The following is a 15,395-nucleotide window of genomic DNA, read 5'->3' on the forward strand; positions in this document are numbered from 1 at the left end:
TATTTGTTTTAAAATGAATTTTGGCTCTCTAAATTAATTCTTGATACTGAAAAATATTAGAAAACTTCCATGACTATCATTAGGGTGGCTCAAAATTAATCATTTTGTGCAACAATGAAAAAAATTGTTGAAAGTAATTTCGGTACGCTCAATTAATTTATGACAGTGATATATTTTAAAGGAATACGTACAATGGATTGGTAGCCACGAACTTGAGATGTTATGTGTCGACGCTGAAGCATTTGAAACCAGCAGCGGATCCAGGAGAAGGGGTTCGGGGGTCCGGGGGCCCGAACCCCGCCGAAAGTTTCAAACTCTAAATCACTTCAAACCAAAATTTTCACTGGTTTTTATTAAATGCGGTTAAGTAATATGTTCATTTCAAAAATGATATTTTTGATCTACTAGGAAATTTTATTCCGGATCCGCCTTTGCTTGAAACAAAAATATATAATACTAGCTAATGCCCATCGCGCGTTGCTGCGATTTTTAACGAAATAGGATGAGAGCACAATTTGTCCCGAAGCGCCATCTGGCGGGCAGATAATCCCCAACCTGTCCATTAATCACATACATAAAACATTGACTTAGATAGATAGATAGATTAGCAGGAAAACTGGAATTGGCCAGTTTGCTTTACGAAATTAAAGACGGGGGTATAAGAGCACCGATGTCTGACAAAAATACTTATTCAATGCTAAATGGCAAATGTTTCGAGGAAAACCTCGCTTCGTTTCCGGGAGTAAATCGACAACAAATATTTTGCTTCGCCCAGAAAGGTAGTATAACAATTTCAATGTTTTACCCTACTTTACAAAGAAAATGTTTGCAGTCGAGGATTAAGGGACATTTTCTTCGAGACGTTGGTCTTTTTTGGGGTAAAATAAATATTTTTGTCTGATAACCGTGTCCAAAAAGCCAAATTTCATTTAATTTTTGATAATAAAACATATATAAAGCAATGTAGCTATGCCAAAGGGTGGCTCAAAAATTATGTTTCACAAGATATTTCGAGACGCCAAATTCTGAACGATGGTTCAAATATTTGTGTGATTGGATACGACCATTGTTTTATCATCATCACAAAAACAAAATATACAATCTATTAAACATTGGGACAGACCAAAAATAAACTAACTTTTGTACGCGAAGTTCATTTTTTAATATTGGAAATACGTTTACCACTCATTAGAGTGGTTCAAAATTACTTTTTTTCGCATTAATTCATATAATTATTCTGGAAGTAATTTCGATCCGTAGAACTGATTTATGATAATAAAATACTCGCCATTTTCTCGCATATGATAAGTGCTGCCATCTGTGGCACAGCGCGGGACTGTTTTTATACTGATTCAAAAATAAACAGCTTGTCCTCAAAGGTTAAACAATTATTTTGAAGGTTGAAAACAGTTCTATTATAAAAACTTATTAGAAATAAATTTGACTACAAACTAGCGTCTGTTTAAACGTGATTTGGACACCCAATTATTTTTTGGTGCTAAAAATATTGGAAACTTTCCTTCACTACCATTAGGGTGACTCAAAATAAAACATTTTGAGTAAGTATGACACAAATGGTTGAATGTAATTTTGGTACGCTCAATTCTTTTTTGACATCAATATAGTTTTAAAAAATGCACTGATCCATGCATTAGGGTGGCTCAAAAACGATTATTTCGTTGTAATGATTCAAAGATTTTTTCAAGGTAATTTTGGTACGCCGATATTTTTCCGATCACAAGCACATAACAAAAAGATTTCAAAACAATATCTTGCGTTGTTACTTGTTATAATTTTCTGTTATTTTAACTACTAGACCAAATTTATAAGACATTATTTTACGAAAAATGTATTCTGTTATAATCTTGTTATTTCATTCTGATCAGGTTCGCTACCAAAAATACCTCTTGGGATGCCAAATCAGCGTATTTTAATGAAACGGTTCAAGTAATTAGTTAAAGCTAATTTTTGCTTGCTGAATTTATTTTCAATAAAAATAAACAATAAAAACTAACTTTACTGCTTAATAGTGTTTCAATATTAGCGAGATCGCGGGTGTAAGTATGTATGGATCATTTTAATTGCATGTTTTCGTTTGTGACCAGGTTTGCGTTATCGTGAAAGCCACGATCGTTTATACGTTTTGAATGAGAAAGAGATTGTGAGTGTATATGAGAGAATATGCATTTGTTTAGTGAGTGTCGGTGTGAATCTAATTTAAGATATAGTAATAAAAGGAATGATAACCGTGTTCACCATCACGGCCGTTAAGCTGTGTAGCAATGTTTGCAAACACAACCCACAGCATACGTCACGTCGACCCACCAGTCAGCCGCGCCAGCGCATACCGGCTAGTGGTTGATCGTTAGTTTGGGCAAGTGCGGAGTATGAAGAAAAAAACACAAATCGTAAAAAATGCCCATAAGCCCTCACTGTCTCATCGATGCACCACTATCGAGGCGTAATGCAATAGCCATCTTAAAGCTGTCTGTCAGAGGTTGTTTAGCACTGATGCACTAAATATGTTTGATGATGTTTGTAATACTGTCAAAACCCATCATATTTTTGCATAAAAATAAGAAAAAAAACTCGAGTAATCAAAAGTGTGGTTCAAGAACTATTTTTTTTTTCGTATTATTCATTGAAAAATAAAAAAAAGCTTATGAATAAGTTTAGTAGTAATTATAGAAATTCGCGCCTGATAAAAAAAATCGAGAAATAAGCACTCCAAACAATAGTTCACCCATCGAGTGTTTTTTTATGAATTTACGATGTAATTTTACAATTTACCCTAATAAATAAATTTACTGTAGTTAGTTTTGGTAATATTGCGTCTTCGGAACACTGTTATAGTATTTAAACTTTTTTGACAAATTTGTGAAATTACGGTGGTCAAAGTATACTAGGACTTTTCATTGCGCATTTTTTTTTTTGAATTAATTAGTTAATTTCTCTGAAATTATGAAAAATTATGACGAGAAAGCTATTTTTTTAAAACTCATTAAATTGGTTATGGGGAAAAACGCTCTCACAATTATTCCAACAACAACTAATAAAACGCCAACCTTTCAAATGAAATAAGGTGATTAAATTGTTTTTATATCCTTCACCAATATATAAGTATGAAGAAAACCATTTTTGTTGCAAATATCGCTTGTAGCTGCTCAAACAAACGAGATAGGAAGTTCATCGCTTCCGAAAAAATGTGCAACAATAAAAATTGTTAATACTGTTATTTTTAGCTTTATATATGTCTTCGGGGTCGCTGATTCTGATTCTGACCTCGAAATGTATAATTCAAAATGAAGCATCCAATATGGCGACCGTGCATGGCTAAACTTCATGTCCTGTTAGGCCAACATGCCTAAAACGTCTTACAAGGTGGTTTTCGGGGAAGCTGAGTTTGCTTCTGACGTCGAAAATGGATAATTCAAAATAGCGGATCCAATATGGCGACAATATGGCTAAATTTCCTGTTTTTTTTATATTGGCCTAAAACGTCTTACAAAGTGGTTTTCAACGTCACTGATTCTTATTCTGACATTGAAAATGTAAAATAGAAAATGGCGGATCCAATATGGCGACTGTGCTTGGCTAAAAATGGTTGTCATTGTGTTGCCGGCATATTGAAAAATTTTGTTATCAGAATCGTAATCAGCGACCTCAAAAACTACAGAATCTATTTTGATGCTAGTTTAGAAGCCATTCCTGTTTCTCAGAATCTTTTATAAACCAACATAATAATAAGCTCCATTTTTGCATATTTTGATATTTTTTTTCGAAAAGACTGACCTACGAAAAATTCTTCAAAAATCTATTATTTAGTTCAATGTTTGAAACACTATAAATTTAGATCTCAAGGATTTTTAGTTCAGACACAGCCGAATTTATTGTAAAAACGAGATTTTCGAGTTTTAATTGTTTATAACTTTTTTTTTATTCATTTCGTTTATTTGATAGGCACAAATGCGTTAGCTTGGCGGTGCCAAATGCTTATGTTTTTACATTTTGGATATCTTAAAACTAGGAGGTTACAATGTTGAAATATTTTTTTTACAAAGGAAAAAAAAAGTTTACAGCTATCTTAAGACTAGAAATAAGTTTCAATATTCAAGAGAGGGCCAAAAGATTTTTTTATGAGAAAATTTAAAACAAGAGATTCACTTTGATATACAAGAGGGGGAGTAATAGTATTTTACGAAATATTTTACGGTTATCTTAAAACTAACAATATAGTTTAGTACACAAAAGGGGGTACAAATATTTATGAGAAACTTCACAGAAATCTTAAAACTAGGGATTCAATTCTATTTACAAGATGGCGGACAAGAGTTTCAATAAAGAGTAAAAATTATAGCTATCTTAAAACTAGGAATACAGAATACTAATTTGAATTTTTTAACTAAAACTTATGCTTGGTCAAGATATTCAGAGGGTGGCTTATTTCCGCATCAGTGTAGCAGCAGTTGTATCAAGGACAGGGGAGAGACAGGGAAAGAAGAGCAAAACTTGCAACTTTCGCTCGAACGGGGGGGGGGGATGGGGGATCAGCGAAACAAATTTGCGCCTCAGTCTAGTAAGTCGTCGAGTACCAGATTGGCGGATGGTATTCTTCGGACCCGCGGAGAATCCTTCAAAAGTCATCGGACCTCGAGTCGCTCTCGCTTCAGTTTCCTTCTATGCAGGCGTAGTGGTAAGGGCGACGGCGGTTACATAGTGGCACTCTGGAGCTGATCGGTTCCACAAGGCAGGAGGAAACTCTAAAAACGAGAAATAAAAGAGAGGGGCTAAATTGGGATATTTATCGTTTTTATGAAGGTATAAATAAGGGACATATAGGGGAAATCACGAGTTGCCAGCATATCTCGGACTGGTACATTGGGTGGTCTACCTCGGGCCCGAAGGGATTCCTTTAACTGAGACCTGGCGTCACAATACCCGGCGCATACCCAGACAACGTGTTCGATGTCGTGATAGCCCTCGTCACAAGCGCACAGACTACTCTCCGCAAGCCCAATACGCCGCAAATGCGCATCCATGGTGTAGTGATTGGACATCAGTCGGGACATTACGCGAATAAAATCCCGACCCACATCCATCCCCCCGAACCAAGGCTTCGTTGATACCTTTGGGATAATCGAATGTAGCCATCGTCCAAGTTCCCCGTTGCTCCACGAGGTTTGCCAACTGTTGAGCGTCCTCTGACGACAAATACTAAAAAATTCGTTGAAGCAGATTGGTCTTTCGTATATATCACCATTTAATGCGCCCGCCTTTGCTAATGAGTCGGCCTTTTCATTGCCCGGGATAGAACAATGAGAGGGGACCCAAACAAAGGTAATCTGATAAGATTTTTCAGATAACGTACACAAGGACTCCTGTATCATCCCCAGAAAATACGGGAGTTGCTTTTTAGGCTTCACCGCACGAAGAGCCTCGATAGAGCTGAGGCTGTCCGAAACGATGAAGTAGTGATCTGTGGGCAGAGTGTCGATGATCCCAAGGGTGTACTGAATTGCAGCTAACTCTGCGACGTAAACTGAAGCGGGATCATTGAGCTTGAATGAAGCGGTGGTAGTATTGTTGAAGATACCGAAGCCAGTGGACCCATCGAGATTTGATCCGTCAGTGTAAAACATTTTGTCGCAGTCGACTTCTCGGAATTTATTATAAAATATATTGGGGATCACCCGCAGGCGTATATGGTCCGGGATTCCACGAATCTCTTCCTTCATGGATGTGTCGAAGAATACAGTAGAATCAGAAGTATCTAGGAAACGGACACGGTTGGGATTGTACGAAGAAGGATTGATGCTCTGTGCCATGTAGTCGAAGTACAAGGACATAAAACGGGTTTGAGAATTAAGCTCGACGAGCCTCTCGAAATTCTGAATCACCAACGGGTTCAGAATGTCGCATCGGATGAGCAATCGATATGAGAGTTCCCAAAATCGATTTTTTAGCGGAAGAACGCCCGCCAGCACTTCGAGACTCATCGTATGGGTCGAGTGCATGCAACCCAAGGCAATGCGCAAGCAACGATACTGGATTCTCTCCAGTTTGATGAAGTGTATGTTCGCAGCGGAGCGGAAACAGAAACACCCGTACTCCATCACCGACAATATCGTTGTTTGGTACAACCTGATCAGGTCTCCTGGGTGAGCACCCCACCATGTTCCAGTTATTGTTCGGAGAAAATTGATCCTTTGTTGGCATTTCTGTTTCAGATACCTAATGTGACATCCCCAGGTACCTTTAGAGTCGAACCAGACCCCGAGATATTTAAATGTGAAAACCTGGTTGATCGTTGCACCCATTAACAAAAGCTGGAGTTGCGCCGGCTCACGCTTCCTAGAAAAAACAACCAACTCAGTTTTCTCCGTGGAGAACTCAATACCCAGCTGAAGAGCCCAAGCAGACAAATTGTCCAAGGTATTTTGTAATGGTCCTTGCAAGTCGGCAGCTTTGGGCCCTGTAACAGAGACCACCCCGTCGTCTGCAAGTTGCCTTAGCGTGCATGAATTGGCAAGATAATCGTCAATGTCATTCACGTGAAAATTGTAGAGCAGGGGACTTAGACATGAGCCCTGGAGAAGACCCATGTAGCTAAATCGCGATGTTGTTAAATCGCCATGCGAAAAGTGCATGTGCTTTTCAGACAACAGGTTTAGCAAAAAGTTATTTAAAATTGGTGAAAGACCATGCTGGTGCAGCTTCTCTGACAGAATGTTGATAGAAACTGAGTCAAAAGCCCCCTTAATATCCAAGAAGACTGATGCCATCTGCTCTTTGTTAGCATAGGCCATTTGGATTTCTGTAGAAAGCAACGCAAGGCAATCGTTCGTCCCTTTGCCTTTGCGGAAGCCAAATTGTGTATCTGACAGTAAGCCATTTGCTTCAACCCAATTGTCGAGGCGAAACAAGATCATTTTCTCGAACAACTTCCGAGTACAGGACAGCATTGCAATCGGCCGATACGAGTTGTGGTCGGAGGCTGGTTCTCCTGGTTTTTGGATGGCGATGACCTTCACTTGTCTCCATTCATAAGGGACAATGTTACCCTCAAGAAACTTGTTAAATAAATTCAACAAGCGCCTTTTTGCAATGTCAGGCAGATTCTTCAGCAAGTTGAATTTGATTCTGTCTAACCCTGGGGCGTTATTGTTGCATGATAAGAGAGCAAGTGAGAACTCCACCATCGAAAACGGTGTTTCGTTCGCGGTATCGTGAGGAGACACGGCGCGGTACGTTTTCTGTACCGGGACAGAGTCCGGACAGATCTTCTTGGCGAAAGCGAATATCCAACGGTTTGAATATTCCACGTTCTCGTTGGTACTATTACGGTTACGCATACGTCGAGCCGTACCCCAAAGAGTGCTCATCGCTGTTTCTCTCGTTAACCCGTCGACGAACCGGCGCCAATAACTGCGTTTTTTGGCTTTCATTAGACTCTTCATTCGCCTTTCTAACGACTCGTACTGTTGATAGCTAGCGGGTAACCCGTCTTCCCGGAAGGCCTTATATGCAGTGGACTTTTCCGCGTACAGCTCTGAGCACTCTTTATCCCACCACAGGGTGGGAGACCGTCCATGGGTATTCGTGCTGGGTACTGGTTTAGTCTGAGCTTGATTCGCACTGTCGAGAATCAAGCCAGCCAAAAACCTGTACTCTTCCTCCGGAGGAAGTTCTTGAGTGGATTCGATTTTAACGGATATCGCGGTCGCGTAACTCTTCCAATCAATGTTCCGTGTGAGGTCATACGAGACATTGATTGTTTCCGATGGTCTTGAACCGTTAGCAATTGAAATCACGATAGGCAAATGATCGCTACCGTGGGGATCAGGGATCACCTTCCACCTGCAATCTAACTGTAGCGATGTCGAGCAAAGCGATAAATCCAACGCGCTTGCGCGTGCTGGTGGTGTAGGAATCCGCGTCATTTCTCCCGTGTTTAAGATGGTCATGTTGAAATTGTCGCAAAGATCTTGGATTAATGTTGATCTATTATCATCATGAAGACAACCCCATACCGTACCGTGCGAGTTAAAGTCTCCCAGAACTAGCCGCGGTGCCGGTAAGGATTCCGTGATATTACAAAGCGTTCGGTGCCCTACCGAGGCTCTAGGAGGAATGTAGATGGAAGCAATGCAAAGGTTTGATTAAAACTTGACAAGCGACAATTTCAATGCCTGGTGTCGAAGGGAGGTTAATTCGGTTGAAAGAATAGCACTTTTTGATCCCCAAAAGTACTCCTCCATAGGGGTTTTCTCGATCCAGACGAATTATATTAAAGTCGTGGAAGTTGAGATTTATATCGGAAGTTAACCAAGTTTCACATAATGCGAAAGCATCACATTTTAAACTGTTTAGTAAAAATTTAAAGGAATCGATTTTCAGGAGGATACTTCTGCTGTTCCACTGTAGAACAGTGATCGAATCGGTGACCTCGTTCGATGACTTAGCCATCGAAGGATACGATCGCTGCAAGGAGGGGCCATTTAGTAGTCAATTGCTTCAAAAATGTTTGCACTATAGGGAGAAAACGTATCAGAAGGCTTTTAAGAGGATCAGTAACATTGAAAGCTGTGAAAATTAAGTCCACTATGTCAGAAAATTTCATTAGTCCGCTACTGGACTGAGTATCTGTTTGAAAAAAGGGGACACTTGGGGTTTTTGGTGTCCCTGGAAGTGGTGGGTACTCCTTGTTAGAATTAATATTTCCAAGTCCTGGAGCAAATTGCTTCGGCTTTTGTGCATCACTTCCGTTGGATTTATTGGTTGTAGATGGCGCACTCTGAGTGGACGACACCTTGGCACCCTTACGGGGCAATGTAGGGTAGGCTGGATTTCTCCTCTTCCTGGATTCCCCTGGGTTAACCAAAGATGTTCCCTCTCGTGGGTCGTCAGATTCTTGCTCAACGTTAGCCAAACCAGCATAGGGATTTTCAGACAGGACAGATGGCGAAGCATTCTTTAGCATTTCTGCATAAGAACGCCATGAGCGTTCCTTAAGGGAGCGCTTTATTTTATCCCCGCGCTGCTTGTACGCAGGACATGATTTAAGAGCATGTGAAGGGCCCCCGCAGCAAATACACTTTTCAGTTTCTTTGTCGCAAGAGTCATCCTCATGCTCTCCTTCGCATTTGCCGCATCGTTTCTTATTTCCACAATATGTGGCTGTGTGGCCCAACTGCTTGCAATTGCTGCAGTTCATGACCCGCGGTACAAACAGGCGAACTGGTAGGCGAACCTTGTCAAGGAGGATGTAGTTGGGAAGAGAGAACCCGGCGAATGTCACCCGAAGCGAGCTTGATAGAGAGTAGGTAGTCTTACCTCCCTCGGTGTTTGCGATATACAATTGTTTGCATTATAAGATCTTAATCTGTTCAAGAGAGGGGTCCTTAAAGCAGCCAACCCCATGCTCCAACAGTTCTTCGCATTTCAGGCCCGGTTCGGACACTACCCCATCGATTTCACAAGCCACACAAGGCACGTACGCTTTAAATTCCCGCGTAAAGCGCTCACAGCAAGCAATCGCGTTTGCCTGGCCGAGATCACTCACTAGAACACGTATCTTGTTTGCCCGAACACGTGTTATCTGAGTTACGGCCGAGTAATTAGCAGTCAGATCTCGAGAAAGTTTTAATATATTAACCGGTTTCTCTCCGGTCCGAAAATATACCACCCATGGCCCAGAGGAACCTTCTGGGTACTGCTTTATACGGGGAGCAATGCGAGTATTAGGGGGATCAGGGACTTCCATGATTACATCAGATGGTATTTCGCCCTCGGCCATTTAAGCACGAGGGCAGAGCGTTATATAAACGGGAATGTGTCTTATTATTTGATTACAAGGTAGAGTAAAAGTAGGGAAAAGGAAGAAAGCAAACGAGGAAAAAAATAAAGCAAAACTTATCTGCAAACAACGTCGATTGTTCCGCATCAGCGAAAACAATGTACTGGATTTACTGCCGGCACCAGCAGAATGGCAGCTAACGAACGAACAAAGGATGACCTTGAATCACTGAAATTTACACACCGAACACCACTGTGAAATATAACGATCCGTTCCGTTCAAAGGTTGGGAGACGTATGAATTGTTTATAACTAATAAGTAATTAACAAATTCATATAATTGTATGTGCTAGTTGTGCTCCTTACATCACTAAGAGTTGAGTGAAAGGAAGAATTCGTATTTATATGCCAATGTTAACTAGAAATCCAATAAAAGCAAAGAAGAAGTTGGTGGGACGTATACGTCCCACTGCGTCGCAAAGCGTTAAGACCCTTGAAAATATATAGGTGTGAAGAAAACCATGTTCTTTACGAAAATCGCTTATAACTTCCTTCAAGAGCCACCCTACCATAAAAAATTACCAAAATCATGAACCATTCGAGATAGAAATTTAGTCTATTCAGTAAAGTTGCTTCAACTCGATCGTTTTATAACTTTCTAGAACATTGCGTAGATTAATTCCACATATTTAAAAAGTTGATGATTTAAATACCCTAGCCACAAGGACCACCCTAATTTGAAAATTCGCCAAAAGACACTAAGAAAGTTTTCCGAATATACCATATTCGGAATTCAAAATTAACTGCTTGGGCGCAGTTTTATCTCGGAAGATACGGATTGGAGGGAACACAGTGCGTTGTACGTGTGGACGAAGACAAATGACAGTTTTACCGCCTTACAAGCTATTGCAAAAGATTTGCAGCAGAAACAAAGACTATTCTCGCGCAATGATAAGTCGTTTGCGAATGGTTCCAAATCACGCGCGTAAGATAGTTTTAAAATAACTATGGAATTTACGTTTCGACTTCGTCTCATCAAAGTTCGACACTGACTTAGACGGCGCCAGTGGTTGAGTGGTAAGCGTGACCGCCACTCATTCCAGTTGGCCTAGGTTCAATTCCAGCCGAGGTCGTTGAGATTTTTATGAGGTGAAAAAATCTGTGGTCACGTCTTTCTTCGAAAGGGAAGTAAAGCCGTTGGTCCCCGGTCCATGAAATTGGTGGATCAATATCCAGTCCAGGTAGTGGAATCACCTCTCTGGCGTCGGTAAAGAAGAAGTATATCCAACTTCTATACTCTACTAACAAAAATATCCTTCTCCCGTGATACTTGTGGAGTGCGCAGTAGTATATACAGCCTCTAGCAAAAGCAAGTATCGGACTAACAATTCCTTCCCTTTCCTTCCGCAATCTACGTTCGGGCCTGGCCGGCGCCGGTATTGATCAGAAACACTTTAGGATTACCAGGAGTTGCACATTGGAAGATGTTTCGCTAATCCCAAGCATAATTATCTACTGATTCCCTGTGCAACTTCAGCTAGTCCCGATCAATAACGGAGTAGCAGCCAGGGGTGGTCGCACAGGCTCAAGCTCAAGCTCAGAATTCGACACTGACTTAGTGACAGGGCTAAGCTAGCGCCGGATTGACACTAGCTCTATAAACAAAAATACTATTTGCATTTCTGAGCAAACCCGATAGTCCTGCAAGAAAGAAGTTCTGATTAAGCTGATGGAAATTAATACAATCGGAGCTAGGTTTGGTAAAAACTATTTAATCAGCTAAATCTGAACTTCTTTTCTTGCGGGACTTCACGCAACCCCTCAAGGGTTTACTCAGAAACACAAATAGTGTTTTCGTTTTTGGAGTTAGCTGCAATGCGGCTTAGCCCTGTCACTAAGTCAGTGTCAAACTCTGATGAGACGAAGTCGAAACGTAAATTCCATAACTAATTGAGTTATAGGTTTTGTGTCCCTAACGCGCAAATGTGGTTTAACACAATTTTCACCTTAGTGGAGAAAAAAATAGTTTCCAGCTAAATTTTTGTGCACTATCGAGGAATTTAGTATAGTGAAGATAGTTTTTTTTAAATTGTTCCTTATTGTAAAATATATAAAAGTTCAGCGGCTCCGTTCAGCTAACGCATGTGTTAAATTAACTATCCAAAAAAAAAAGTACGAAACTTCTTTAAACATGCTAAAACAAGACATCACCCGAACCCCGAAAAAACTCTAAACACACCCGCCACCAGCCGGACGCCCGCTTTTTGAATGAATGTGGCCACCTCCATTCCCATTCTCCCTACACCAGACCCCAGCCAGTGTGACAGCGATCAGATGCAACAAGTAGCCGCGTTTCTAAACGTTCCTAATCCCCATTCATCTCTAAACACTCACACACACACACACACACTCCCCTCCGGACCGGACCCGAGCGGATAAGTAGACGGCAGCGCAGTGGCAGTCAGTCAACCAACCAACTTTGGCTGCAACGCCGCACACGATACGACGGTTTTCGGAGCAATGCGACGAGGAGACGGCGACGGTAGTTACCTACTTTGATAGAATCGCGCTGAGACGGAGAGACGGACGATGATGGCAACGCACAATTGCAGGGCTGCTGTTACTATTTTGCCCTGTGCGAGAAAGAACAAAGGAACCCGAAGAAGTGGAAAATAACTTCACCACACAGTGTAGTAGCAGAAAGGAACACGGGAAGACGGAAAATTTCGCCTGCTGCGATGCGTTTTTTTTCTTCCTCTGCTAGCTCTATCAAACAAGGGAAAAGAAGATGTTATTACAGCACGTAATCATAATTCATCATGGAATGCAGTGTGAATAAAAAAGAACGAATCGGTTTTTTTTCTCGCCGTGCTTTCGTGAGAACCCCCGAGGGGGTTCGGGTTTGCTCGGGTGGAAATATACCACTACTAGCATGGGCGCTCTCGAGAGCTCTGGCGGGGTGGGAGGAAGTCACTAACACTCGATTGGGCGGGAGTCCAACACCACCCGGTTGTTCTGAGAGGTGGTTTGAGTGAATTGTGCAGTGGTGTGTACAATCCCGATGCATGCGGTGCCCTGGTCGTCTCGTTTTCGCCCATACCGACCGTTAGGTGGTCTCATTTTAAAGCGCACACTTGCAGCGATGCAATCGCTGCATGTACCACCACTGCCATCTCGCTCGCTCATGTTGACCGAACGTTGGAACGGAGACCCCAGCGGAACGGGTTGGGAGGTGAAAAGTGCACAAAAAATGCAACCGAATCGCATGCGCTAGTGTGCGCCGGGTGTTTCTCGTTCGGTCCCTTTCCATCCCATCTGCGGCAAGTAACTCACCGCTCGCGTCGTAGCAAGTAGTGGTAGCGCCTAGCAGGGTATTGTGGGGTGTCATTCTCTCTCTCCCACACCCCTAAATCCGCGGAAGGGCAGCCAGCGCACGAAAAAAAAAGTGCGCTCCGAAAATTTTTCGGCCCAGCGCGCATACTTGCGTCAGTGTGTTTGGCACGTTTTGATTGTGTTCGGGTTCGGGTGGTCTGGTTTAGCCCTCCCCCCCAACCCAACCGTGTAGCTCTTCGTGGCTACGCGCCACAGCAGTGCGAGTCCCGGGGTGGTGTTGGTGCCGAATTGAAGCTTTTTTGATGGTCTTCCGCCGGAGATGCACTTGTAGTTAAAGCTTTTCATGGACATTGCCGGGTCCGGACTCCGGACCGTGTCACCCTGCTGCTGCTGCTGCTGCTGCTGGAGTGTGAGTTTGGGGTGCATATGCACCAACACAGGCTTGATGCGTTAAAGTGCAGTGTGTCGCGTACGCTCTTACCCGTTCTCGTTCGTTCGCTCTCGCTCTCTCGACGATGGAGCATTCTGAGAAGCCACCGTTGCCATCATCCACCCTTCCTCTCACCCTCGTCATCGTCAACGTCTTCGTCGTCCTCGTCGTCATCGCAGTGTGCTGTGCAGCTGTGTAATATTCATCATCGAAATTTTCCCTTTAGTCGCATAAACGCACTGCTCCGATATGCACCGGAACGCAATTTCGGACGCGGCCCGAGTCGATCCGAGTGTGAGCGTCCGAGTAGAGCCGAAAATCTCTTTTTGTTCCGTTCCGTTTTTCCTTCATTAGCACACCGCCGCACCGCACACTACAGTTCCGCGAGTGTTCGTTCTTCATCGAGTTTTTTTGTTGCGTTCTGCTGCGCCGTTTGTGTCAATTTATCGAAAAAGAAAAACGGAAAAATTAATTAAGGAAAATCACCCGAAAGTAAGAGGAAAAAAAAACACACGGTTGTGCTCCAACACTCCTCCGCGAAAAGTAGCACCGAAAAGCAGCAGTACGGGGAGAGCAGTATCCAAGTAGTAGTAGCGCGCGCGGGACAGAGATAAACCGAGCGAAGGAGCACAGAACGTCGCGTGAACACAGCAACACAACCGGAAGCAGCCCGTGCCGTGGGCGCGTGGGGGGGACATAGAGAAAAAAAACCCGAAAACGTGTGAAAAAAAAAGAAAATTCGATGACAGAGAAGTGCGAGAAGCTGTTGCTGACTTAGTACCAAAAAGAAAAAGAAGAAAAATCGCCATAGTAGGCGACCAAGAACCTGCCCGGAGTGTTAGCAGCCCATCAATCAATCGCGCGCGCTAGAAGAAAGCGGAAGAAGACCCACGCACCTAACGAGATCCGATCCGAGCGGGCACGAAATTTCGGTGATGAGAAAAAGAAGAAGAAGGTGTGCAGAAGAAGTTCAGTGAAGATTAGTTGAGTGACATTTTTTTTTTTTTGGTTTTTTTTTCTTAAATTGGAAATTGTCAACGGGGCTCGGGCCGCGCAGTAGTTCTACGCTTTTGAGTTTCCGTTACAGTGGTGTGCGCGCTAGGGGCTTTTTGGGTTCGAGGTTTCCGATGCCCGTGAGTTTTGTGCGCGGAGTTTCTACGAATGAATGCGAGTGACACAGTGGCCGGAGGAGGCAGCAGTTCCGTTACGTTTTATCCGACAATTGTTGAATGAGTGACGCCCGCCCGTTTGACGGTGCGTAAACGTATCATCCTGCGAACTTGTCCGGGCCGGATGCGGATAAGGGTTCAGTTGATCACACTATCGTTTCGGTTTTATTTTTTTCCGTTTCCGGCGAATCCTCGACGGAGGAGAGTAGCGTACGGCGTACGTGTGTAGAAGCTGAAGTGGCCCCTAAATCCGGAGCCACACGGACGGGTGTGTATGTGCGATTTTTCATGTGATCCGGGGGGAAGTCGTTGGAAAAAAGCTTCCTAAATGAAAAGTGGTAAGTGTCCTGAACCTGCGCACTAGGTTTTTGTGATTTTTTGTGGGAAGGGTGAATGAGGCTTAGAGTTAGAGTTAACGACGAACAAGTGAACCCTGTGAACGAACAAAAACAAAACGCTAGCCTATTACTGTGAACCGGACACGGTGTGATGATGGGTGAATACCGCGCACAGCCAAAAGGATTAGCGGAACTCAGTGAACAGTGTGCGGAACCAGTTGACACGGTGTTGTTGAGTGACGATTGAAAATCGGGGAAAAACCGGAGTGAATAGAATTTGGGTCCGTCTCAGCATTGTAGTTGCTGCCGTCGTCCGTGTTGTGTATCGTG

General features: G+C 42.8%; 1 protein-coding gene across 6 annotated transcripts in view; it reads left to right on the top strand.

Annotated features, from left to right (window-relative positions):
- LOC131676869 (mushroom body large-type Kenyon cell-specific protein 1) overlaps nucleotides 1-15,395 on the top strand; it is a 398,326-nt gene that overhangs the window by 174,977 nt on the left and 207,954 nt on the right. The window contains exons 1-2 of one of the 6 annotated variants that reach the window (XM_058956243.1): nucleotides 11,908-12,337; nucleotides 13,785-15,065. The exons of 4 other annotated variants lie outside the window; for them this stretch is intronic. In XM_058956243.1, the coding sequence (XP_058812226.1) occupies nucleotides 15,056-15,065 (10 nt within the window). In that variant the 5' untranslated portion in view covers nucleotides 11,908-12,337; nucleotides 13,785-15,055. Of the gene's footprint in view, nucleotides 1-11,907; nucleotides 12,338-13,523; nucleotides 15,066-15,395 lie in introns of those variants that run through there. One more of the 6 variants, XM_058956242.1, reaches the window with a different exon arrangement.

This window comes from Topomyia yanbarensis, chromosome 1, assembly GCF_030247195.1.
Source record: "Topomyia yanbarensis strain Yona2022 chromosome 1, ASM3024719v1, whole genome shotgun sequence".
Lineage (NCBI taxonomy): Eukaryota > Metazoa > Arthropoda > Insecta > Diptera > Culicidae > Topomyia > Topomyia yanbarensis.